General features: G+C 38.0%; 1 protein-coding gene across 1 annotated transcript; it reads right to left on the reverse strand.

The window, feature by feature from the left end:
- Positions 1 to 465: 465 nt before the first annotated feature.
- tspan15 (tetraspanin 15) lies at positions 466 to 25,477 on the reverse strand. Its single transcript, XM_088412159.1, has 8 exons — positions 25,332 to 25,477; positions 19,015 to 19,200; positions 17,105 to 17,179; positions 16,437 to 16,532; positions 8,421 to 8,534; positions 5,078 to 5,128; positions 4,116 to 4,232; positions 466 to 2,307 (listed from the first exon to the last, which is right to left on the reverse strand). Exons 1-8 carry the CDS (start codon positions 25,419 to 25,421, stop codon positions 2,140 to 2,142), a joined length of 897 nt encoding a protein of 298 aa, XP_088268285.1. The 5' UTR covers positions 25,422 to 25,477; the 3' UTR covers positions 466 to 2,139.

Here is a 25,477-nt window from a genome sequence, read left to right on the forward strand (position 1 = left end):
CCTTGTTGCTTAAGAATTGTTAAACTATTAAGGTTCCATTCTGTGAGAAGCCCTCCGAGCAGCAGGAGCAATAGTGGAAAAGGGAAAAAAAAAAAAAGAGGAATACCAACTAACCACTTGGCACCTTTTAAAACCCACTCATAATGTTGCACACAAAGTCAGTTGCCATTTGCTAGGGATTTGATATTTGCCGAAATGCCATGAGTGATTGTAGGTGATTGGAAAGGTGAAATAGTTTAAGATCCGGTTCCATTGGATGCAAGGTGTAATGCAAATTAAGTGTTGGAATGCTAAAAGCTACCATTATTTTGTTATTATTATTGTATCGTTGTATCTTTTTACTTGACATATTTTGGCATTCAATTTTATCCATATTTCTCCGCAAATTCAAACCTTTGCAACTTACACATGTTCAAAAAAATTCACAAAATGACACAAAATATTAAAGTAAAAAACACAGAAGACTGCTTACTTCACTTGCACTTCATTTCCCGCATGCAAATAACCAAATACAATTAACAACTCGCATAGATCAAATAATCCAATCAAATACACGATTTAAATTCATTCAAAAGTATAAGCAAAAACTGGGAAGACAACAGAGGTTTTTTTTGTTTTAAAGGGCAGTACAATCTGGAGGTGGAATGGTGGAGTGCTGTGTGACATTATGAAGGGATGACTTATGATTTAATTGAGGTAAATTGAAAACATGAAAATATAAATACTTAAAATCATGAAACCATCACATCAAAATTAATTTCAGTAGTACATCAGAGGTACATTATTCAGTAATGAGTAACACATTCAGGCGATCCCTTTATGCACATTTTACCTTGAGTTTTTTATATTTAATACATTCAATCTCAAAGTCATATTTTATATTGTTTTCAAAGAGTACAGACATTCAATCTCAGGTACTCATGAAATTTTATTCTTTCTATGGAGAGTAAAAAAAAATTAGATGTTATTAAATGGACTAATAAAGTAATCAATTTCTTTTTATTGTATTCCATAAAGTATTCAATTACTTTGGGTGATAAAGTAACTGATTAACAAGGTAATGAGAACAAAAGTATTCAATTACTTTAGGTAATTACTAAAATAATTAATTATCTTAGGTACTCATGTACCATAATGACTATTATTTTAGGTACTAAATGATACTGTATTTAGTTTTTTTTACTAAGCTACCTAAAATCAATGACTCTTTTAGGTAGTGAAGTAATAGATTAGTTGATTCATCAGTACCTGCCATTTTTATACTCTCCTCTAGCTGAACTGTTATGAATTTTTGAAAAACTATAAATAAGTAGCTTGAATTGAATGTCTGGCCACTAAAACATGTAATACAGTATGTCTTTGGGATTTCAATGAGCTAAGTACAATGTCAAATGTCCAAATTGTGCATAATATTGGTGGTTTAAAAATAAATAATGTGATAGTGGTCCTTGAAGCATTGGTCTAATTAGTACCTTTAAAACCCGGCAATATCAAATGACTTTATCTACGTATGTGCATGGCACAAAATGAGCCAGTTTAAAAGTCATACTGCTTTGTTTTCACTTATGACTGGTTCAAAGATATGTGAGCACAATCAAAACAAAATATTATTTCTGAGTAAAATCCCTAATTTACTTAATTTTCATCAATCAAGGATGACTAGGTATTGGACATCAAGTACAGACAGTACATCCACAAAACTGTGGATGTGCAAAGAAAAAAAATGCTGAGACTATAATGTAGGATTTCTACAGTTCACGCAATAAATAATTGTATAAAAAAAAAAAAAAAAAAAAGTTTCATTATGATCCTGAGATCCCCAGTGTGTTTTTCCCATTCTAGCTTCAACTGATGAGGTGAGTGGCTTATGGGTTCTGGGGGTGCCTATTTTTTGAAGAAGTATGAAATTTGCATGAATATCCCACTCGGTGCTGCAATGAGAAGTGAAGTAATACTGTACTTCAAGGGGAATTGCGGCGGCGGTGGAAGTGGGGCTCAAGTTGCTCAGCGGATCACTTTCCGAAGTTAGTCCCTGAGTGGCAAGAAGAAATCAGTTCCGTGGACTTGATATGATTGGCGTCCAAGATGAAAACGTTTGTCTGATTGAGGGGGTTCAAGTGAGGATCAGCTCTCAGCTCTTCAGTCAATTTCAGGCATACACATAAACCACTTGGCCATCCGACCCTGCTTTTTCAAGTGTCTGTCCTGCGCGTTGGAGCTCAGGAGGCCGTCCATGTAGTGACCATACTCGCTGATGGCGTCTTCCACTCGGGTGATGTACAACCAGCTGATGGCTACACCAAAGAACTAAGGAGACAAAACGACGGAAGGGAATGAAGGGACAAGAAGACCGTGTCTTACATACATCAACGCGTCCAACTGTGAAGCAACAAACGGCAGTAAAGTCTTTTCTGTCGCCAGTGTTGTTCCGCCTAAAATCTAGTCAAAAGCCCTCCAACCAGTGATGCCTGTAACACATTACCAAGAACCAAACTACCCAAGCCACCACCACGATGACGCTGGCAACAGTTTCTAGTCAGTCACATTAAAGTTACCTTTTCTTATCTCACCATTTTTTATCTTTATATATGTGCTACTATAAGCATATAGAAGTGGGTAACTTCGCATTATAGGAAGAAGCACATATTAGGCCATAAAGAAATATTTAAATGAATATCTCACGCTTTTCACTCACCGCAAAAGAAAAACTAGTAATGAATGCTAAAATACAGAAAATTGCCTCATTCCTAACACTATAGTCTCTGAAGTCTCGAAAGAGATGACAATACAACAGCTAATATGAGGATGTCTGGTATATAACAGCGAAATGCATTGTGGGAGCATCATGTCGGAGTGACGCCGTAGCATTTTCAAGATTTGTAAAAGGTACAGATATCAAGGTTTGCTGCAAAGTCAACAGTGTTAGCTATGTAGCTTCAATAACTCTGTCAATAAATAAATAGATTGTACAGCAGTATGCATTCAGTTACTCCAGATTGGGTGACAGCAGGGAGTCCACAATTTTAACTGCTACATTTAAAAATAAGGCCTATATTATAAATATTGAGTTTTGCCATTACAGCCTCATTAGATAAAAGCTGTCTTACTTTTCAGATTTTTTGTCGATATTTTTAAAACTGTTTCTTAAATTTGAAAAAATATTTTCTTTTAAATTCAAAAAGAAGTAGCAATTTGTGGTGAAATCCTGAAAAGTCTCATTTTCTTTGATCAAAAAAATAAGTCAAGAAGGATGTTGTCTAATTTGTGTTTTAATGAAAAAGAACTTGGTTCTTTAATGTCACTATTAAAAACACTGCAAAATAGTGGCAAAACTGGGTGGCATTTTCATACGAAGCACGTGCTCGCTAGCTGCAAAACGTGACTATTACAATAAGCTGTAGCCTAGTTAGCATTTTAAAGCAAGTAATCAGTATAGCAGTGGTGTCAAACAAATTTTTATTTTGGGCTGCATTGTAGTGATAGTTTCTGTCAGAGGGCCGGAATGACTGAGAATTCAAATACATTTTAAGTGTGTTGATCACACATTTACCAAGATTTGATATGAGAAGCAGGCAAAAACTGTTCAAAAGAGATTTGGAGGATAAGAAAATGTTTGTTTTTCTTCTCCCAAATTTTTAAAGTTAAAGACAACTTGCAATTTTGGTATTTTAGTCAGAAACCTGAAGTCAAATCAGCATTTCAAGGGCCACAAAAAGTGAGGTGGCGGGCCGGATCTGGCCCCCGGGCCTCGACTTTGACACCTGTGCAGTAGAGGAACTAATTGACTTTTTAAAACAAGTCATCAGTAAAGTAACTGAAGTAATAAAACCGATGAGCATTACATGCATCGCGCTTGACCGGTGTTGTGCAAAGCTGGACTAAAGCAACCTAAAGGCAATCCCACTTGGCGATTACTCCGCTTTACAGTCTGTTTGAATATGGAGGAGTGTTTGAAACGAATGTGCCTCAAAGCTCCCGAAAAGTTAGAATCACTCCCAGTAGTTTTTGATTTGGAAACGCAGGCTTTTTGTGCGAGTCTCCTGAGTGCCACTGTATAACCACGGAAGGTAGACATAGTAAATGAAATGAAAAAACAGAATTGAGCGTGTGTTTACCTGAGGTAGCAGGATCCCTAGCAGCAGCCCTGCCATAATCTTATAGTTGTCCATTAGCCAAATGAAGAAAGCGTCGGTGCAGCCTCTGATGTGGATCGTGTCGGTGAGGTCCAAGCGCTAATGAGGCAACGACAACGGAAGGACAACCAAATCAAAGAGAAAGATCAGACAAGGGAATTCAATGTGCTGGACACGTTGTCATTTTTAGCTTTCGAGAATTTATTGGTCCACAAATATGATTCCTCTTCATTAAATTTGACATTTGTTAAAGAATGCTGACTTTTTTTTTCCAGTTTTCTGAGTAGCAAAAAATGACCTTGTTTCAAGCACCACCTGTTAGAGCAAATGCCACTTTGGCATACAACTGAAAGCTTGCAAAAACATTTAAATGAGAGGAACGCAGCTGTGATGATTTCCACAAAGCGCCGAAAAGTTTCAGCTTTGGCTTCACTGAAGATATTTCAAAATCTTGATCTCCCTCGATTCTAACATGCTTTCTAAGCACCCTCTGTCACACCTTTATGCACACGGAAAAGCTTTCCTCCGAGATTCTTTGCAGCTGTTATGGCGGCCATCTCCACATCCATACGTCCAAACTAGGAGACTCGACTCCTCTCACGAACTGAACGAAGCAATCGCCACGGATCTCACACTTTTTTCTCACACCTCAAATACTGTACGCGCCTGTAATCAAAGTTCCCAGGTCGGAAACTACACACAAAGTGCCGCCATCTGACCAAGCAATCCTGCTGAAATTCGCGGACGGCAAAAAACATCAAGCACATTTCAGAGAGAGCAACTACAGGTGCAGTGGCGCCGCAACACCTGAATGTTAAATGCACTCACTGCATGAATGCACAGCGACTTTATGATGTTTTCCTTTGGCTGTCACTTTTAAATGATGCTCCAGCACACGCAATCTCGCATCTGTAAATAACATTTTTCACATTCCTCCGCCTCACCTCTTGTTCCAACGCCTTGTAGCCACACAATGTGTTTGCGACTTCATTTGGCTACAGAAGAGAAAGGAAACAAGGAAGAAAATTAGAAGCATTATAAATGAATGTGACAAAATGTAAAATACAAAGATAAATAGACTACGCCTGCCACAAGGATTCGAATCAATTTCCCCAAGATGCGCTCCTACCAATCAGGCCATCTGGCGCAGAAGAGATGAAGAGAAGGGGATTCATCAGTTATATTTGCATCTAGCTTCTGTTTGCTTTAATCATCAGATTAGCTGCATCACTTTGAACAATCGGATATGATTTGGAGGAGCGCGGGTCAAAATTAATATTGCATAAAATAATTTTATCTTCAGTAAACACAATCCCTATGTGCAAGGAAAGAATGACTAAAAAGTGAGTGACATTTTTTGTGCAATGTAGTTTTCCAAATCCTTCACTTTGAGGAGCAACTTTCTAATTTTGTGGAGCATTTGGAGAGGGCACAGTTTAATTCCTGGGACCTGAAGCAACTTTTTTTTCTTTTTTTTACAATACAATAATAATATATGACATTAACCGTTGTCATTATTATTACGGTTGTTCATATTTTATTAACAACATTGGCAATTATTAACAACATTGAGGCACTGTTGGCGTTTTTCTTTTCTTTTTCCTATCTCAGCTGACTTTGGGCAGTAGGCCTTCCTGTGTGGAGTTTGCCTGCGTGGGTTCTCTCCGGTCACTCCGGCTTCCTCTCACACTGCAAAAACATGCATGGCAGGTGTATTGGAAACACTGAATTGCCCTTGGGTGTGATTGGGTCCGTGAATGGGTGGTCGTCTCTGCGTGCCCTGCGATAGGTTGGCAGCCAGTTGAGAGTGTCCCCCGCCTACTGCCATAGTCAGTTGGGATAGGCACCAGCAGGCCTGCGACAGTTCTGAGGATAAGTGGCTCTTGAAAATGGATGGGTAGAATTCTGAGCATGGGGAAAAAGTCTGAAAGTGTAGTTTTATGGCTTGGCAGTTCACGCGTGACATTAGAGTAGTTGGAGAATGAAGACATTGCAAGTATTGCGTTTGCTCATATCGATGCCCCACAAGGAACTACCTGAACAAATTTGCAGACTTGGTGCTCATATGTGCTGATTATCTGCACAATCATTCGGTAGGGTGATGAATTTCCTCATGTAATGTTATCAATTCTGCATTTCAATTCACTTGGGCATGCCTGCCCAGAGAGCAGCTGCGCGCACGCCCTTTGAATCACCGTGCACGAGTGCCAGCTTGTAGTAACAGATGGGGTGAATTTCCATGTGCTGCGTGACTTTCATTTACTACCCTGCATATGATGGTCATTTGTGCAAAGTCTTGGGGCAATGAAAATTGAGTTTCATTGGGGGAAAACCAAAAAAAAAAAAAAAAAAGGAAGGTGCAGAAGGAATGGCCTTTAGGCATTCAAAAGAAACTTCAAACAAGTAAGTTCTAACCAATACTGTATTTATCCTGTGGAAACTGAGTGCCCTCCGACCGCTGAACTCTCGGACCAGCAAGTGGAAACATATGAGCCTGAATACAAGCAAACAAAATGCCACTTTTTTTTTTTTTAATTTACCCCAAAATTTAGATTAGATGTGAGCAGTTCTGGAGGTAATATTAAAGAAGTCATATATCACTGCTGTTTTGTGTGGGTGAAAATTGCGTAAGAGTCAGTCTTGCACGGCAAAGGCATTGTTACCTATGATCTATAAGGTGCATTTTAAACATAACTCTATACTCTTACAGCTATTAAGCTAATGGCAAGCAAATGTGAACCACACGTTCAGAACTTTACAGACAAATTGTAAATATATAGAATTGTGCTTTTCCTGGTCACTTTTTAACATTACTGGCCTGAAATAATACAGGTGTCAATTCATAATTTTCTCAAATACGACCTTGATATCACTTGACGCAATTCTTTTCCGTGAGTAGGTTTGATTACCTTTCACTAATACAATGTGACCACCATAGCTGTCTGCAATTAGTGTCGCTATAAAACATTAGATGAATTCAAAGCAATATATTGACATCCCTGAAAGCACAATGGAATAAAGTATGAATTGAAGGTCATCACTTTAAACTGCTTGACCCTCTGGTGAGACTAATAATGGTCAATGAGAACCCCTCCAGTGCTGTTCCTTTGATTCAAAATCTATAAACTGGTTGGCGGATTTACTTTACTACTAAGCCTTTTCACACACTGGAAATGTGTATCTTATTGCACAATATCGTATTTACTTTTATTAAACGACTGCCTGACCAAGCCAGAGACGCCAATGTTATGACATTACCTGTCTTGGCCAATGAAAAGTGCTCTACTTATATTAATTGCATCACACATTAAAAATAAAAACATACTACAAAAACATGCAACATAGTGGACTCAGACAAAATGTTACCAAAAAGTGTTGCGAGAAACACTCATTGGTCTTGTTACATACAGTATGTATGATATACTGTATGTATAATTATATCTGTATGTTTTTCTTTTGGTTTTAAATATGGATGAAATGAGAATAAAAATGTGTTCAGTGTTTAGGACCATCATCATTTTGTAACGAAACGTATAACAGGTGTGCATTTTCGTGTTATTTATTTTATTTTTTGCTGGTCCATCTTTTACAATTCAGTCGGCATGTCTTTTTGAAAGTTTATCCAAACTGTAATCATTAGTCTGTCGTTCCGTCAGCCAAATATTAATGGCACTTTCGTCATCAGTCTCAAACAATAAGACGATATTAAATGCTTGCCCATTCTTCAACTAAAATATCAATGTTTCTGTTACAATAACTGATCTGTAAGGGTTCTGACTTAAAAATGATTCTCACTTTGATTTGTTGCACTTAAATGACACTATAGCACAGCAATGCGCAAGTGATTGCCACACTTTAATGGCCCTTTGAAATTCCAAGAAATAAAATCTAATAAACCCTCGAAATTCTCACTAAAACGCCGATGGAAGAACAATTATATGGTCCCCACGGAAAATGAAGAAAATGTGTGATTCCCAGAAAATCCAAATATTAGCAGAAATTAAGCTGTACGGGTTAGATGAACAATAGTCACAAATGTGCAACATTTGCATGTGAAAAAGTACACTCCTTAGAAGGGTGTTACGTTTTCTAGGTGTCAAAGAAAATTACAATTGAGTTAAAGACCTTTATTTGCTGCAATACCAATTTGTGGCAGTTGCACACCTCCCCTATTTAGCACTTTGCATTAACACAAATGGCAAAACAACCCATTGGTCACGTTTCAGTAGTTTAATACATTGTAGCATGTTTTTGTCATCGTGTCACTGTCAAAATAACACTACTTACTTGAGTGATACAGCAGGTGTAAGGCACTCCACAGGACAGTGGACCCCGCCCAGAACAGTTGTGGTACAGGTTGACTGACCAGTCTTCATACGCTTGGCCGCCACAACATTTAAACTTTTGAGAGAAAATATACAAGAGAGGAAATTCAGTATTCAAAAGAATTAGGAACAAACTGATTGACAACTTGTAAACAGAACACTTCAGTTGTAATTGGAACCATGGCAAAAAAGGCTGAAAGGAGACAATGAACAAGACAATTTGCAGGCAAATATGTGTTTGTCCCTTTATGCACTGGAAAAAGGGAGAAAAAAAAAATCAGCATCCAAGTGGTTGTCATGATTGGAGAGAAACTGAAATCAACAGGGCAACATTATTAAGAACAGACACAGGGATTAAATCACCTAATGGTTTTGTACAAAATGTATTGTTCTTCACAGTTTTTGCAAGTTAATACCTGCCTGGGTGTCCAATCACTAAAATCAATAAATCAATAAAAATTGTTTATTAAACGACGCAGGACACACTAATCAGCTCGTAGCTAACGATACTTGACAGACATTCAAGCACATACTATTTTAGTTTTTAGTATTGAAATATGCTTAATGACAAAACACTGGCAATTCTGGTCTATGAGACTAAGTGACATCAGAACCACAATGTTGCCAACTGAAACAGCACATTTAAGTGACTATTTCTAAAAAGTGTTCAGTGGGAACGGGAACTGTCCTCCCCGCTATCGGAGCCAACACACTATCAGTTAGTGATCAGTTGATCGCTCGTCAGCCAAGTGTCCAAAACACACGGCTGCAAATTCAATGACACGATCACGAAGTTGATCATTAAGCTGCGATGGCCAGTGCACACATGGACACTCTTATATTTGAACATGGTGTTTGTTATGGACAACGCGTGGCGAGCACAGAAGTCCGATAACAGAGCATTGCTCTAGCTCAGATCTGTGGCGGCCGTTTCTCCCGTTTACATCCCACCAAGCCTCACTGGCATTGCCCACGTGAGCATTGAAGTCCCCTAGGAGAACGAGGGAATCACCAAAGGCAGCCAGCACATCCTCGAAGAACTCAAAAAAAGGGTTGTTCGGCGCATAGGCACAGACAATTGTCGGGAATAGTGTCCCACCTCGAAGATGGAGGGAGGCTACACTCCCGTCCACCAGGGTAAACCCAAACATACAAGCGCCGAGCAAGGGGTAGTAAGTTTGCCCACTCCTACTCTGCACCCCTCAATGTGGGATGACCGGGATTATCATCAAAGACTCATGGGGTGATGTCTCCTTTTCCTATGCTTTATGATCCCTTTGGGGTAAAGAATCAGAAATTACTTTTCACAAATGTAACACATAGTGCACGAACTTGAGATGTTGTCAACTCAATGTCGATACAAATGACAAAGCCGGCAACACATATGATTAATTCTACAACACAGAATCCTCTCAAATTGGAATATTGACTGGGACAATCAATAACACGGCTCAGAGTGTCAACAGGCAAACTTTTCCAGTTGGCCAGACTAAGAGTAAGAGTTGTTGGTCATCTAAAAGGAAAAAAAAAAAAAGGAATGGCACTCAATCAAGATCTGTCAGTCACATTTTGTGGTCAAAATTGCAGTGAGAAAAAGCTGAATTACATAGCGAAAACACAGAAATGTACCGAGTCTGTCCTAGTTTTGTTTAGATCATGAGACAAATTAAATAGCAGCAGTTATTCTGATTAGGTCACCCACCGTGTGAACATTGCCCTAATGGGACAAACTGAGAACAAATTCAGCAAATTGCATCAAGACAATTGTAACACCTACCGACGTTTGGAACCGAGCGATTTGGCAGATATACTCCAAGCTCTGCTTTGTTGTCTTTTAACCAGATAAATATTTGATCAGAAGCAGGGAAAGTCAGCTGAATAGGATGTAAGAAGGAACAAGTGAGACATAATGTCACAAACAAAATTATTCTTAAAGATCGGAAGAAAAAGAAAAAGAAAGGAATAAAGTCTAAGTTTGTTTTTTGTCAAGTGGTGTGACCTGAAGCAAATGTGCCATAAAGATATTTTCCAAACCCCATCTCTCCTCAGAAAACTGTTTTGTTTTTCTCCATCAGTTTTACCCCCAAACGAAGGGACCAAATCAATTTTGCACGATAAAAACCAAGTAAACAAAGAGAAGCATGACACTTTTACTGCTTACAACAAAACGCCCTAGCTTTCCTTTGAACGACCATGAAAAGACTGAAGTTTAAGGAGAATGTCCTGACACACAAAACCAAAGTGAGACATCGATCTCTAAAAACTAACAACACAAACAATAATGACGTCTCTGAAGACTGATCGGACAGAGTTTGTGTTTACTGATGGAAAAAGACTGCTGCCAAACGTTCCGTTTAAAGCCGGATGACTCAAAATGCCCTTTCCTGGGAGATAATCCTTAAACATGTTTGTACATTGTTTTTGAAACACATTGCCAGTCCACCCGCCTGACAGACTGACTGATGACTGGCTGTTTCAAAGCAGACTAACTAATGTTCTAATTGTACACCTGGCAACATGTTTGGCATGAAAATCCATGTTATCCTTGCATTTGTCAAGTCATTATGTCAATCGATGACTAAAACATTAAAAAAAAAAAAAAAAGTAAACCTGCTGTGACTGCCATTTTAATTGTATTACAAGATGTTAATTGCATGACGAAGGGACAAAAATGTCATGTAAATTTGACAATGCGGAGAAGAATAGTGTTAACAAGCTTGCCAGATGTGAATTAAAAAAAAGAACATTTGTGCAGTGTTCCACATATAATAGGGTTGAAGAGCAGCTGTCAGATCAAATAGGTTTGTTCGAGGCACGAACAAAATGGACAACCTCGCTGCGGTGTGGCAAGTTATCTTGCATCGTTAGCACACAAGCTTGTTACTTCACACTTGCACATGTTTTCAGGACTTATTTTGACTGTTTTAACAGATCACACAAAAAATACTTGCGATCTACAATGAGAAATAGAATGAACGTAAGGTATACGGACCCTAAAGCAATGACTATGCATGTCACTCCCATGTAAGCTACTTGAATGTCCAGCAGAGCTGTTGTCTGAACTGAATGTTGATTTCACTCCCATTAGTTAAAGGTGTCTCCATTGCTGTTATGTATAAATGTTGGTCTGGTAAACTGGACTTAAGCAGCGAGACTTAGATTCTTAATTCCAGTTCAATACAATTATCTTGATTGTCTTGTCTTATCTGTTCTGTTTAACTGTATTCAATTTAACTGCAAGCAGTGAAATTTGGCGAACATCCTCTGTGCATATGGGGGTATATTTTGTGTAAATGCTGCTGGCAATGACATCTGCTCACATTGCAGTCGGCTTGGAGTATATCGTATGTCATTCTGAGCCACAAATGATAATGCAAATGTGAGGATATATTTTTTTTTTTTTTTTTATACAACGCCTGTTAGTGCCACTTAGGGGAAAATAAATTGTGTCACATGAACCATGTACTTTCAATGATCCCTTACAGACTTGGGGCAAGGGCATGATCAAATTTAGAGCTGTGGAAGAGAAATTTGCATGCAAAATAGTATAAAAAAAAACAATAATGTGGATGAGGGTTGTGATGTTTTACATAATATTGTTTAAATCAAATAAATTAGATAGTTACTGAAAAATACATTTCAACTAGAGCTTTCAACTAGAATTTTCAAATAATGAATTAAATTAATTTGATTAACTGCCCTGCAATAAATTCAAAACAATCATAAGTTATCTTTCAAATAAACCACTACTGATTCTCTCTCAGCAGTGCAGAGAGTACAGTCGGGGTTTGATTATTATTATATTAAAATATACAATCAACCCTTAAATTGTGTTTGTATTTTTAAAAACAAACGCATTCAACATCCATACAACATTTATTGGACCTCTTCCAGTGTGACACCACTAAAGTTTCTATTACCATAACCTTACTTTAAAATCACTTGATTTATTGATGGAAACTCTTTGTTCAAATACTGTCCGTTATAGGCCAAATAATGTATCAACATTTGTATTACCTGAATGAAGTAATCCAAAGTGAGCGTTGTATGTAATGAAAGCGACAGCTTTTGAAATTGATCTAATTTTGAGACCCATTTTCTACGTCAATCTGTTACGTATAAACACAGTTTGTACATGCAGATAGGAACCACTAAAAACGGACGAACAATGAATTGCTTTTCTGTGCAAATGAACGTTCTCGCTCACAACTTTTCGAATCGAAACAAAACAGACAAATCCGGATAGCACATTTTAACGATTGGGTAATAGTCCAGTTCTTGGAGGAGTACATTCTTTTTGAGGGTTACAGATGGAGGACAAATAGATTGTGACAAAACCATGCAGCTGCACAGGCCAATTATTGTGGTCATTGTGAGCGGTAACACTGGAGAAAGAACTGAATGGGAGCACCAGCAGTGCAACTGCAGCAATGTACTCGAACAATGTCTCACTTAAAGTGATGAATAGATTTCTCTGGCTCACAAAGAAGCAGCCTGCTCTGACACATTACGCAGCCTACACTGATTACTCATGGATCTGACAGTGTATGTGCTTGTGCCAACAGAAAGGTAGCAGCACCGCTCGAGTCAAAAGACAACAAGAAGACCACGCATGTGGATCATACTTCAATTAACGGGTTTTTAAAGTTTTTCTGTATGACACACTGAGGAAGCCATACAGGGGCTTGTGACTGACTGGATGGGCATCTTGTGTTTTTTTCTATTTAAAAAAATGCTTTTAAAGGTATTAATTGTACAATATAAAAAGTATTTCTTAATATAATTATAGAGAAAATATGACATTTTTATTGCTTAGAATGGCTAAATAATTTAGTATCCCTTTCAAGCTGTAATAAATTTTATTACCACAGTTTCAACCTTTTCTAAGTGTTTTTTTTTTTTGACATGATAATTATGCATTACATTTTGAAACATATTGTCTAAGCCTTTTCACAGTAAATGTCACAATTTTATTGGAATACATAGAGGGAATTGAGGGAAAGGTCATATTGAAATAAATATGCTCTGGGTGTGATCTAAGCTGTCACTTAAGGCTGCAGCACAATGAGCAATGCGGAAACTGTATTTGATCCTCAGTGAAATTTTACTTCAGCATATTTTCCCATTTCATTGCACAAATACAAGTTTTCTCAGTCCAAATTCAGTTTGCCTCACAGACATCTGGAGACTTTAAGGAAGAGCAGTTGATCACAGAACACAGATCTCTACATCTAATCAACACCTTCCTTTTTGAGCACAAAGCCTGGCGGGGAACAAATGTTCCCCCTAAGCTGCTCGATAACCTTTAAAACACATTTCTTTAACCTTTATGGTATAAGTCATCGGGTCGGGGGGAGATTTACAGGTGCTTCCATTCAACATACGAAAGGTTACATCCACCCGATCTCCAACTCACCCACTCAATTTCACAGGCTTACAAGTAAATTTAAGGCAGCATTACTCAAGATTCAAGAGTATTATTGTATGTATTACTATATGAGTAGTAATGCCAGATAATGAAATTCTTATTCTATAATAGAGCAAATAATAAGGTAGGCAATAAACAAAAAGATAAAAACCTTTTGGTTGAGAGTTTGATCCCCAACATGTCGACGTATCTGAGCAAGATATTGAAGCCGAAATTGGTCCGAGTGGAACACCATCAATGTATGAATGTGTGTGAATGTGAGTTTTTGTAAAGCGCTTTGAGCACCACAGGGTGTAGGCAGTGCTTACAAGACCACTCTATTTTACCATTTACCATTTAAAAAGCAAGTGGCTTGCAATGCCTTTTATGGACATCTACTCCTTGGGAATTTCAAACCACAAATGCTTTTTAGGTTTTGGCGACTAGACAAGCCAGAGATGGAAGGAAATACTTTTATTAAAGACATTAGATAGATGGGATGCATCTAACTTTAGAAGAAGTATTATGTATGACACTTGATGTCCTTCAAAGTCTGTGGACTGTAGCTGATGTAACTTGATTAGGATGGTTGTTTTCAAATCTTTTCAAAATCTACACAATATTGTGCTTTTTTAAACCTTGCACAAAAAATAGGTTTCAAAACAACAGATTAACTGTGATCAAATAATTACAGCCATCTTTAAAGCTTTATTATTTATATTTTTTTTTTTCCATCGCATTGACCTAATTTTTATTCTCTTACTTTATGCTGATTAGATCTGGTTTTATGCACCAGTCTTCATGTGCTTGCGTTGTTGGGGGTTTGAGACCAAAGGTCAATTGCACTGAAGCATTGGCTGTCATTTTGTTTGGCAGAACCTGATAAGCTCCTGTTTTAGTAGGAGGGCTTGTTCAGGAGCAGAAGAATTATGAAAATGAAAGCGCATGTGAGAGTCTCGGTCTGATGACTGGCAAATTCAAATGAGAAAAAAAATAATGCCTCAGTGGCACTTTTAATAAAGCTAGTTTGATATGCACTCTTAGAACGAAGGAGCTTGCAAAAACGCTAATGTAGTGTGCCACACCAAAGTTTTTTGCTTTGAGAACATCCACCGTTTGAGCAAGTCAACGACAAACAAAATGAGCAATGTTTCACTTTGTTAGTATTTTTATTTATTTTTAAAAATGATTGACAAACGAAAACAGCACGAGTTCTGGTGATGTTCGAAACTAAGTAAATAGTTGTAAAGTACGCAAGGTAAATAGTTGCGGCTGCATTTGTTAAAAATGTGTATAATAAATGACTGAAGCCAATTGAGTATTGGACATCAATCTTTTCATCTGCCATAGTAACACAAAGAATCACAATAAAAACATTTTGCAAGGTTTTTCCAAACGTTTTTAAGTGATGTTAAAATCACATTTATTGGATCAATAAATGAACGACCGTAATCTCAGTTTTTAAATCTCTTGACATCATTACAAAAATATAAAATTACAAAAAGTAAAAGTGATGCAAAAACTAATAAAAGCTAAACTAAAATGAAACATTAAAAACAAGTAAAACTGACAAAACAGACCCTCTCTGAAAAAAAATTCTCATAAATTGCAGACAATAAGCCACTACTTTTAGTTTATGTTTTTGCGGTTTATTTAATAATAGTTCCCAGGCTTTTCACATCTAACCAATGAGGTGACCAAACATGTCACAAATGTACTCATGAAATTGTCCAAATCCGCCCTGCTATTTGGGGCATTCACGTAAGGCAAAAGCTAACCCAAGAGAGCGAGAGAGACAAAAGAAAGCACGCAGCTGTGTGTTTAGCAATTGCGAGCAGGAGTCAGCATCATTAGTTGAGTTAAATGAGCATATGGCCAAGTGCAAGAAGTATAGCAATGTCTATAGTACAATCCTGGTCTAAACTGTCTGCAAATGTGCCTCGTGGGATAACGAATGCCGTCGATAGGTTCTGTGACTGTGTAAAGATACCAGCTTTGGCATTTCTTGTCGGAGCTAAAAAAGTGTGTTGTTTAGGGCAAATGAATGATTTCAGAAGTCATCAGAGAGCTCGTTCTTTGCTAATATCCTATAACAAGGAGACCCGTGGCTATTAATCCGAAGCGGCCAATAAAAATTATAAACTATAAACCTTTCCTTTGTGGAAAGCCTCACTGAATCAAGGAAAGATGAAAAAATGCTTTCATTCACACAAGAAATGACTAAAATGAATTTGACTCTTCCGTTTCGAACCAACTTCACAAGATGACAAAAATTGTTCAGCGTACAGCAGGTGCACAGTATTTTACAGCAGATGCTTGTGAAGCATTTTCATACATTAGGGGCTGTGGCTGCCAGATTATTTATCTTAATGTATTTTGATAAAAGCTGATATGAGCTGCTTCCGGCCGTTTAATGGTGTGGAAGCATGGAATAATTTGAAGCGGGTCCAAAGTGGCACTTGCAAGTTATGTTCCAAGTTGGCAAAAAGCACAGTCAACTAACCAAATGCAGGTTCGTTTGTAATGCTTAGCAGGATAGTGTATGCTGCACGGGGGAAAACTAACTTGTACCTGTATTTGAACAAAGTCCATGATGTTTTTGAAGTCCAAGTCATCGTAGTAGTTCACAATGCCTCTTCGTATGTTCCTGTTCAGTATATCCACAGTCTGGACAAAGAAGGGGGAAAGAAATCAAACTCTTCAGTCAGAGTGCAAATTGATGCCAGAGTGACAAGTTTGTCGGGGTATGTCCTGGCTTGTCAAGGTGACTGACCCAATCAAGTAGAAGTGGAAAAGTGACAGTTTAACAGCCCACATCTGCCAGTTGCAATCTGGCCTAGTAGGATCACATTGGGCTAATGTGTCCAAACATCCAGAAAGAGACAAGAATCTGTTCTTTTCATTTAATGTTTCCATTTTAAAAAAATAAAATGAGTGATTCTGATCGACAAGACTCATCAGCAGTGTGCTTGCATGCATGTGTTGCGGGTCCAGTGAGAGTTCTAGCATATACTGTTTTAATTATGCTTAATATTCGAGTGGATAACCTCACTAATTACTGATTGTGTTTCACTGACATGCATGACACTGAAATCTAATAGTTCACTGAGATGACAGTTTGTGGTGGACAGTAAATGCTGTGCATGTTGAAAATAACCCCTGAGAGCCTACCTAGTGAAATCATAGTTAACAATAGAAAATAAATTGTATCAAACAATTGCCTTTTTCTTAGTATTTACCTGGTTACGGAACACTAGTGCCAAAATTCCTCCCAGCAACTCCAGTACGAGACACACCGCAAGTGTGTACATGAACTGTGTTAAACAAGACAGAAAATCATCAAGACATTATGTTTTTATTATGTTGTACTGGTTGTAATATAGAAAATGTCAATTCAGGTGTTATCACAAACAGTCCTTTTAACCTAAAATAAGTAAACTGAACTGCAAATTCATTTCTCTAATTTCGCTTATATCATTTCTCTAATTTCATTGTAGTAATACAGTGACAATAAAGGTGATTCTGATTCTGACTCAAAGGCGAGTGAAACTAGAAGTCGTTTAGCCAGCTCACTTCATTACAATTCCACTGAAAAGTGCCCTCAGTGCATCGCAGATTTTTTGGGGGGGTAACAAAAACAAAATTAAAAAAAAAACTGTATTGCGGACAGACTTGCTGTGACTGTTTCCTGCACGCCAGACAGACAAGGTAATTATGAATGCACTTGCCATGGATGTGGAACTATTGCAGTACACATATTTACTTAAATCTTAAATTATTCAATCTTATACTTTAGCTGAACAGTCACCCCTTTCCATCCTTTGAAGTCTCGCGGCAGCCGCGGTCATATTAGCGTGATAACATGATAACAATGAAAGTCTACACTTGAAATATCATTTTATTATACAAGAAATCCAGGTAAGAGATTTTCAATGGTCCTGTTAAGGTCTTTGCTCCTCTGTCTTGGCTCTATCCAGACCAACAGCCTGTGTGTTTTACGATTGAGACCAGCACGTCCAGGTCTGTGTAACAAGCGGGAGTAGATTACAAGTCCCGCCCTCATTGGTTGACAATCACGTGGACCAATGAGGGCTCTATAAAAGGTTTAATCATTTAAGATTTAAGTAAATATGTGTACTGCAGTAATATTTGTCTTAAATAAAAAAAGAAAAAATAAATAACTTTGACACACTTGGTTATATTTTTCTATTTTAGACTAAGGTGTAATCCATATAAACGCTGTAAAAAATACTGTACACAAGCCGCAGCATCTAAAATAAAGCGCAAGTCATAACATCAGATATTTAGCCAAATGTAAATGAGAAGCACTGCATTACAGTCACCTCGTCTGTTTGGCATGCATGAAACCGTCACACCACGTCTCTCTGCAATATAGTGTTTCGTTTAGTTTTTTCATAGAAAAAAAAAAAAAACAAAACTGAAGAAATATGTACACTTAAAGCAGGTTTGTCCAAACCTTTTACTCTCGGGGTCAAGTACAGCTTAATCAAAGGATGCAAGGGCTACTTTTGTTTTTTCCAAGTTTAATTTGTCAAGCACACCAATATCAATTAAGTAAAGGTATATTATTCATATATTTGCTTTTTTAACTGCTACCTGAACAGCCTTCTATCAGGTCAATATTTAGGAGTTTGCAAGATTTAGGAGTGGTCTGACACCCCACCCTAATGCTGCACTGAACAACAGCCACTTGCCCATCTCCACTTTCAGAAACAAATCTGGAAATATCAGCCATAAGATGACCAATATTAAAGCAGTTGGGAACTATTTGAATAGTATGCTCCCACATTGGACCTTGAAAGACCACAAAGTGGAAGAAACCAGTGTGGTTGAAAAGATTCATTATTGTTATTCACCGCAAACTTATGGAGAGAAATGTAGTTTTGATTTTACATGTTTTACATTTGAATGTATGAGTTTTTTGGAAAGATCTGCAATACATAAAACTACTGTAAGTTATTACTAGCAAATGCTATTTTCAGTACAAGGCCTTAATCGCTTAAACGCCAGGCCACAAACAGCCGCAGGGCCACAGTTTGAACAACCTAATTTAGCCCATACAGACATCATTTCATAACACGAGAAACAAATGACAAAATATGGGCAAAGCTTGTAGCGTACTACTTACCACTTTGAGCAGAAGTAGATTATCCCTGAGTGATCCCAAGAGTCCAATTAATGAAACGATGAACATGACAGTTCCCAGGAGGATGAGAATCACAGCAGGGGCCAAAAACAGCCCCTCCAGTGTCTTATAGCGCTGCCGCTCCACCTCAGCATATATACCTACTGCTAAGATGAAGCTGCCTATCAGCTGAAAAGATAAAAGTCATGCAACTGAATTAGTTGAATACCTGGAATACGATGTACAGTAAAAGTGTCATAGTTTAATGTGCCCAGAGTGCATGTCAATGTGTCGAAAGGCAACATATTGTGAGAAAAAATATGTTTTGTTTTTAAGCAAATACCTGCATCTTTGGAGTGTCTGCCAACGATTAAATATGAAATTAAGTTTAAATTAAATAAACTGAATTGTGTAAGTGAGATGTTCTGGGTTAAATTAATCTAACATTTGCATGCAGCATAACAGCTAAATGTTGCTTCACCATGTTTACATTGAACTCTGGACTCACCCAATGACCCACGTCTGCGGACCTCAGAGCTCTAGTTATTTTTAACCATTCATCCATTTTATAGCAGCGTAATAATGAAGTAAGCCCTGGGGCTTGTGTAAGGATGTATCAAGGCTCCGTGTGTGTCTTTGATATTTTTGATGGTTATCCATCCATCCATCATCTTGCGCTTATTCGGGAGCAGCAGCCTCAGCAGGGAAGCCCAGATTTCCCTCTCCCGGGCCACTTGTTCCAGCTACCCCGGGGTGATCCCCAGGCGTTCCTAGGCCAGCCCAGAGACATAGTCTCTCCGGCGTGTCCTGGGTCGTCCCCGGGGCATCCTCCCAGTGGGACGGCCGCACCAGGGAGGCGTCCGGGAGGCTAATACATAAACACATACATGCACTTGAACCTCAAGAGGGGGGAAAGTAATGATAAGTGATTTGCATAAAAATCTGGAAAGCAGTACATTAGGTCTCCTTCCTGGGGTTAATACTCAGCAGGGTCACCAGGAACAGCCGAAGATAGCAACACCAACCCGTGGAAATGTATTATCACGCCAAAGAGAAGATGTGAGTAATGAAAACTTTCCAGACTGGAAATAACACGGTAGCAACGGAAATGGTTTTTAACTCCCCCCCGCGGACGAAAATTAATGTGTGAATTGAGTCTCTCTTATAGCTAGTTACTCAACAAAAAACCTTTGTGTGATACTGGATTCAATTCTCTCTTTTCAAATGCATATTAGGAGCATTACAAACTGTGTTTTGTTTTTCACCTTGAAAATATTGCGAAGATTCGCCCTATCCTGTCTCCTAGCGATTCAGAGACAGGATTTCATGTGTTTGTCATGTCCTGCCTTGACGACTGTAACATAATGTTCTCTGCTGTTCTCATATATATACACAGTATCTTGCTGTATATACTGTATGTGTGTGGCGCAAACAAAAGTGTCTACATTATGAAGGGACAACTGCACGAGTTAGAAATTGGGACCTCAGCAAGTAGAATATTATTGTTTGTTAACCATTTGTCACTCATTGAGACACAATGAAGCAAATTATTGACAAATGTTACAATTAAAGTGCTCATAAAAATTGATGAATAAAGGTCCGTGTGATTTGTATAAAGGGTAAATGAAATAGCTCATCACAAGAATAACCTCCAAAAAAATAGAAAAGGCCACTTGGATTCAATTTCAGCCATTAGCGAAATGATGTCTGGGAAATGCCAATGTTATCACTGCAATACAGTGCTCATTAGAAGGCTAAACTATTATTGTGGGCCTCACATTTTGCCTGGTGTGATCTCCGACGTGAAGATATTCAGCAGCCTCCTTGGCACACACCTCAGCATGTTGATCATGCAAACGACACACTCTCATTGGCACCTCTCTAACAAGCCATCTCCAGTTTATACTCTAACATGATCATGTTAGTCTGAAAGCCTCTCAAAGACAAATGTTCTTTTACATAGATTGCAAAGCCAATGCAGATTATGGCATTTCATGAAGACATTTTACCAATGTGTGTGGGAAAGCCAGTTTGTGTTTCAGCATGATTATCACCCACTGTACAAAGCAAGCAGTCCAAAAAGGCAAGCCAAAATGGGTTGATGTGGAAGAATGAGAGGTCCACACAGGCCAATGATGTGCTAAAATTGTGTTCTTGTAATTTCTCTCTCAGTTCCAAGAAAATGACTGTACTTTCTAAATAATAACCTACACTCCAATAGATGTTATGCACAGGTTAGTCACATCAAACAACAAAATACCATCTAGCTTTTTTTGGCAGGGTGGGGGTATAGTTCAGTGCTAAAAGAGACTGTATTAATATTACTGTCCAGAAGGAGAGTGTGACATCTATTCTACCTTCTTATTGTTGTACAAATAGCTTTTTTTTTAATGTTGTTGAAAAATACTTTATAAAAAAACGGCATCAATGAACAACTCTAGAGTTTATATAATAAAACAAAGATGTTTGGAAAAAAAATTACTTCTACTTTTCATTTGGATGAAGGGATGCTTTGAAATGAAAATATTTGGTCAAAACTGAAAATGAGAAACGCTTGGCCGAAAAACAAAACGCAACCTTTTTTTTTTTTTTTACTTTTTTCGAACATAGCCTGGCAGGTGCCAAATGACTTTGAAAACGGAATGCAAAACCACAAGCATCATCTTATACGCTATACACTATTGTTGAAAACAAAATAAAACTGCATACCATGGCCCTGAAAAATATTCTTGTTCAGAGTTTTATCTCCTGTTTAAAGGGGAATCATTTTAACGTGCTCCATTTCATAATATTAATACATTTATAAGAAAGGCAGGTTTAGCCCTTGTTTTGATTCATTGAAATGGCATCCAGTAGAATGGAAGACAGATGCAGTTGTAAACAAATGACTTGATGTATCACTTATTATAATTAAGTAAAATAGTTATTTCACCCCATCTTTCTTCCTGATATATGTAAACTTTTATAGATGGGTTTAAATCCTACATTATTTAGACATCTGCAATTATTAACGTTTAATACATTGACAGACTCTTTTCTTCCTGAGTTTGAATTGTCCAATGGCATTTGAATGCACCACATGCAACACGTAGTGAGTGGCTGGCGCTAACACTGGAGAGTTGTGTCGTGTCATACAATGACTGCATAACTGACTAGCAGTCTTTTAGCATCCTTAATGAGCGATTGAATGACTTTTTCTAATGGCGGTGTTTTGATGTTGTCAGCTCTGTTTTTACTGTCAAGACATCACAGAGTCGCAAAGAGGAGTAAATTAGCTGCTAGCAAACACTGTTGTGAGGGACAACTTCAATATAAAAACATGCGTCGGTCATTGCATTGACGACCATGTATTATCTGATGTTTATTTTGAAGTTGGCCATTGCAACTCAGTTTTGCCCTGTGACAGGATGTTAGATGAGGAAAGACGAGGAAGCTCGGAAATGCTCTTCAAGCAACCTGCTGAAATGCTTAAAGTAGTGATGCCCCTCTCTTTCTCTTGTGTGCAAGTGTGAAATTCAGACAGACGCTAGCTGGCAGTCGTTTGTTCCACTTTTAATGATCTTGCATTTTCTGCCTAAAATCTTGAATGGCCAAAAATTCAGCTTATCTTTAAATGAAATATGCATTGAAGTACTGTAATATTGTGTATTCAAATGGCAAAACAATGGTGGGAGGCTCTGCTTTGGTCCGCATTTCTTGAGAGAAGTGACAATATGACCTAAAGTGCTCATTACTATGTGCTGCATCCCGCGGAGATAAACCACACTCCACAGGGACGAAATGTGGCAGGAACAAGAAGGCGCAACGTAAACAGGGGCCATTTATCTGTTTCACCTCCTTTACCAAGAAAGCATTCAGTCACCATTATATACACATTACTGCAGCAGCACCACCCTACACCTCCTTCAAAAGTATCTCGCATACGTATGTGCAGTTTAATATCAATCAGCCATCTGTTTCAGCAAAAAACGCCTGTTTGGTATCTGAAAAAAATACAGCTGGAGGCTTCGGGACAATACAGTTTTTTTGGGGGGCGAAAATGAAGCCATAAGGACGGTTTGTGATTCATAACGTATCTCAAGGGAAACATCAGAGTTTTGATCATTGAGAAGCTTTAGTTGGGAAGGTACAGTAGGTATCTGTCTTTGTGCCTTTGCTCTTCAAACACAAAGCTTAAAAACCTAAGAAGAGTACTAGCTGACTGATATTTCAAGGTAAGACTTGAGGACACATCCCGTTAGATAATGTTAATGTTGCTAGGCAAGACAACAGAAGACAAATATTGTGAACCCAGATGCTGACCCTATTCAATCAGATGTGTTTCCAGTCGCAAATTCAGATTGCTCAAATGTTTATTACTGTATACTGACTGACGCAATTTTTATTTGCGTACAGTTAAAAAACTTAACTTATTGAACAAATTTGATGTGTTTAACAAATATTTGAATATGTATAACGAAAGAAGATTTGAATAAGTTGGTAGGTGTACTACGATACAGCTGGGATAACTGGACCACTGTAAGTTCTTTTAACACAACAGCAATAATACTTCAGTATTGATTCACACAATAATAACAATAAGTTATTTATGTAGCACTGTAGATGGGACCCAGGGAAGCCATTGTATAAACGGCTTAGAGTAAGCAAGCATATTGAGTTCTACAGTATGTGCTATGCAGATAAAACTGCTGTGAACCGAGAGTTATGTGCATTGACTTTCATTTTAGTACGTTTGTTAATTATTTTTGTAGTTTTCAGTGGTGTATATTGCATCTTAAACAGACTTGGGGCTATTGTGTGTGTGTGTGTGTGTGTGTGTGTGTGTGTGTGTGTGTGTGTGTGTGTGTGTGTGTGTTGGGGGGGTGCATTTATTTAGCATGCCGTGTGATTAACGTTGCCCACACGGGCATCCATTGCAGCTTAGTTATATGATATGTGATGGTTCTTAAGTTTACCCCGTGACCTCAATTGGTTTTCTGGGGATTTTCCCATCAGTCTTTGTGAAATGTGAAGAAAAAGCTTGTGAAGCCCTTTGAGAATATTTGTGATACGGGGCTACAAACATGTAAATAAGACTTCAACTCAATTATTAATCACATAACAATAATGATAACACAGGGGTGCCTTAAGATGTAAGATTAATATGTTCCGCGATTACGCCAATTAGTCAAAATAAGTGTATCTCAATCTTTGTAAAGAATTAACCAATTTGTGCATTTTGAAAATGTCATTGGCACCTTCTGGTGTGTGCGACTGGGAGGCAGCAGTTATAATACATAAATTAGAATTTTACAACTTGTGTAATTGACTCTGTAAGTTGCAGCCATATTAGTTGTTTTCAGAGCGCAAAACATATATATGCTTGTAATATTTTATTGTCTTACTACTACGGGCTACCGTGTGTTGCTGCAGGTCTTGTTTTGAAAAGTCCTTTGCATAAAACGTTATGACGCTGTCAGATAGATGCTAAGCGTTAGCCCGTCTATAGTGTTTTCTACAATACGTTTGCATTCAGAGAACAACTTCAAGACAGTGTGTATATGTGTGTGAGTGTTATTAATACACCAATAATTGTCCTTCTTTTCAGTTTAAGAGTGAACATCCACAGTGACAGGAATGTTACATTTTTTTTAAATATTTTACATCTGCCAAACCACTATATGCTGTAAAGTAAGTCGAGTTCTCTGTCATTATAGAGCAGTCATATCTTAATTTGGCTAAATTGTTGTGATGGGCAAATGAAGCCTCAAGAAGCCTCAAAACTTTCCACCCTACTAGTTTGAGAAATCTTGATTTCCTAAGGTTTTATGTACACGTCGGCCACATGACATAGGTGACATAACGTGACTTTCAAAACTGCACGACCACGATGACTATTAAATCAAAATTGAAAGATTTGTAAACACGTGTGCATTGTAGGTATAAGCACGCTTCACAAAAGAAAACAAGCCGTATTTGCGATGTCGAGGCAGTTAATATCAAAATAGTTGAGAAATTGATATAAAAAGTCGGGACGAGTAATTTCACTCAGTGCTTGCATTAAGCATAAAGCGATAGCAGGTAAGGGAAGGGAAAGGTGTAGTAGAGGGTGTGGCCATTTTGACAAAGGCCAGTCTTTACTTGTTGGGGGACTTTTTTTTTAATAACGTTTTGTATACTGGTCGGGTTTCATTAGCTTTTCTATGTAAACACAGTGCTACGCCGACTTTCACAAACACGCGGTCTTGGGAAAAACAAAAAACAAAAACAAAAACAGCAGCTGGGAAGTTAAAAAAAAAATGCAATGCACCCATTCAGAATGACCAAAAACAAGTACTCACCCACCAACCGATGGCGTAGAAAAAGAGGATAAATTTGAGAACGACGTAGGAGAATCTGTGACAGTAGCGAGTTTCGTCATTGCTCGACATTGTGGCGGCCCAGCGGCGACTGCCTGACCGGCTTTTGCTCTCCTGTCCTGTCCTCT

This window comes from Hippichthys cyanospilos, chromosome 4 (assembly GCF_059441005.1).
Source record: "Hippichthys cyanospilos isolate Australia breed blue-spotted pipefish chromosome 4, RoL_Hcya_1.0, whole genome shotgun sequence".
NCBI classification, from domain to species: domain Eukaryota; kingdom Metazoa; phylum Chordata; class Actinopteri; order Syngnathiformes; family Syngnathidae; genus Hippichthys; species Hippichthys cyanospilos.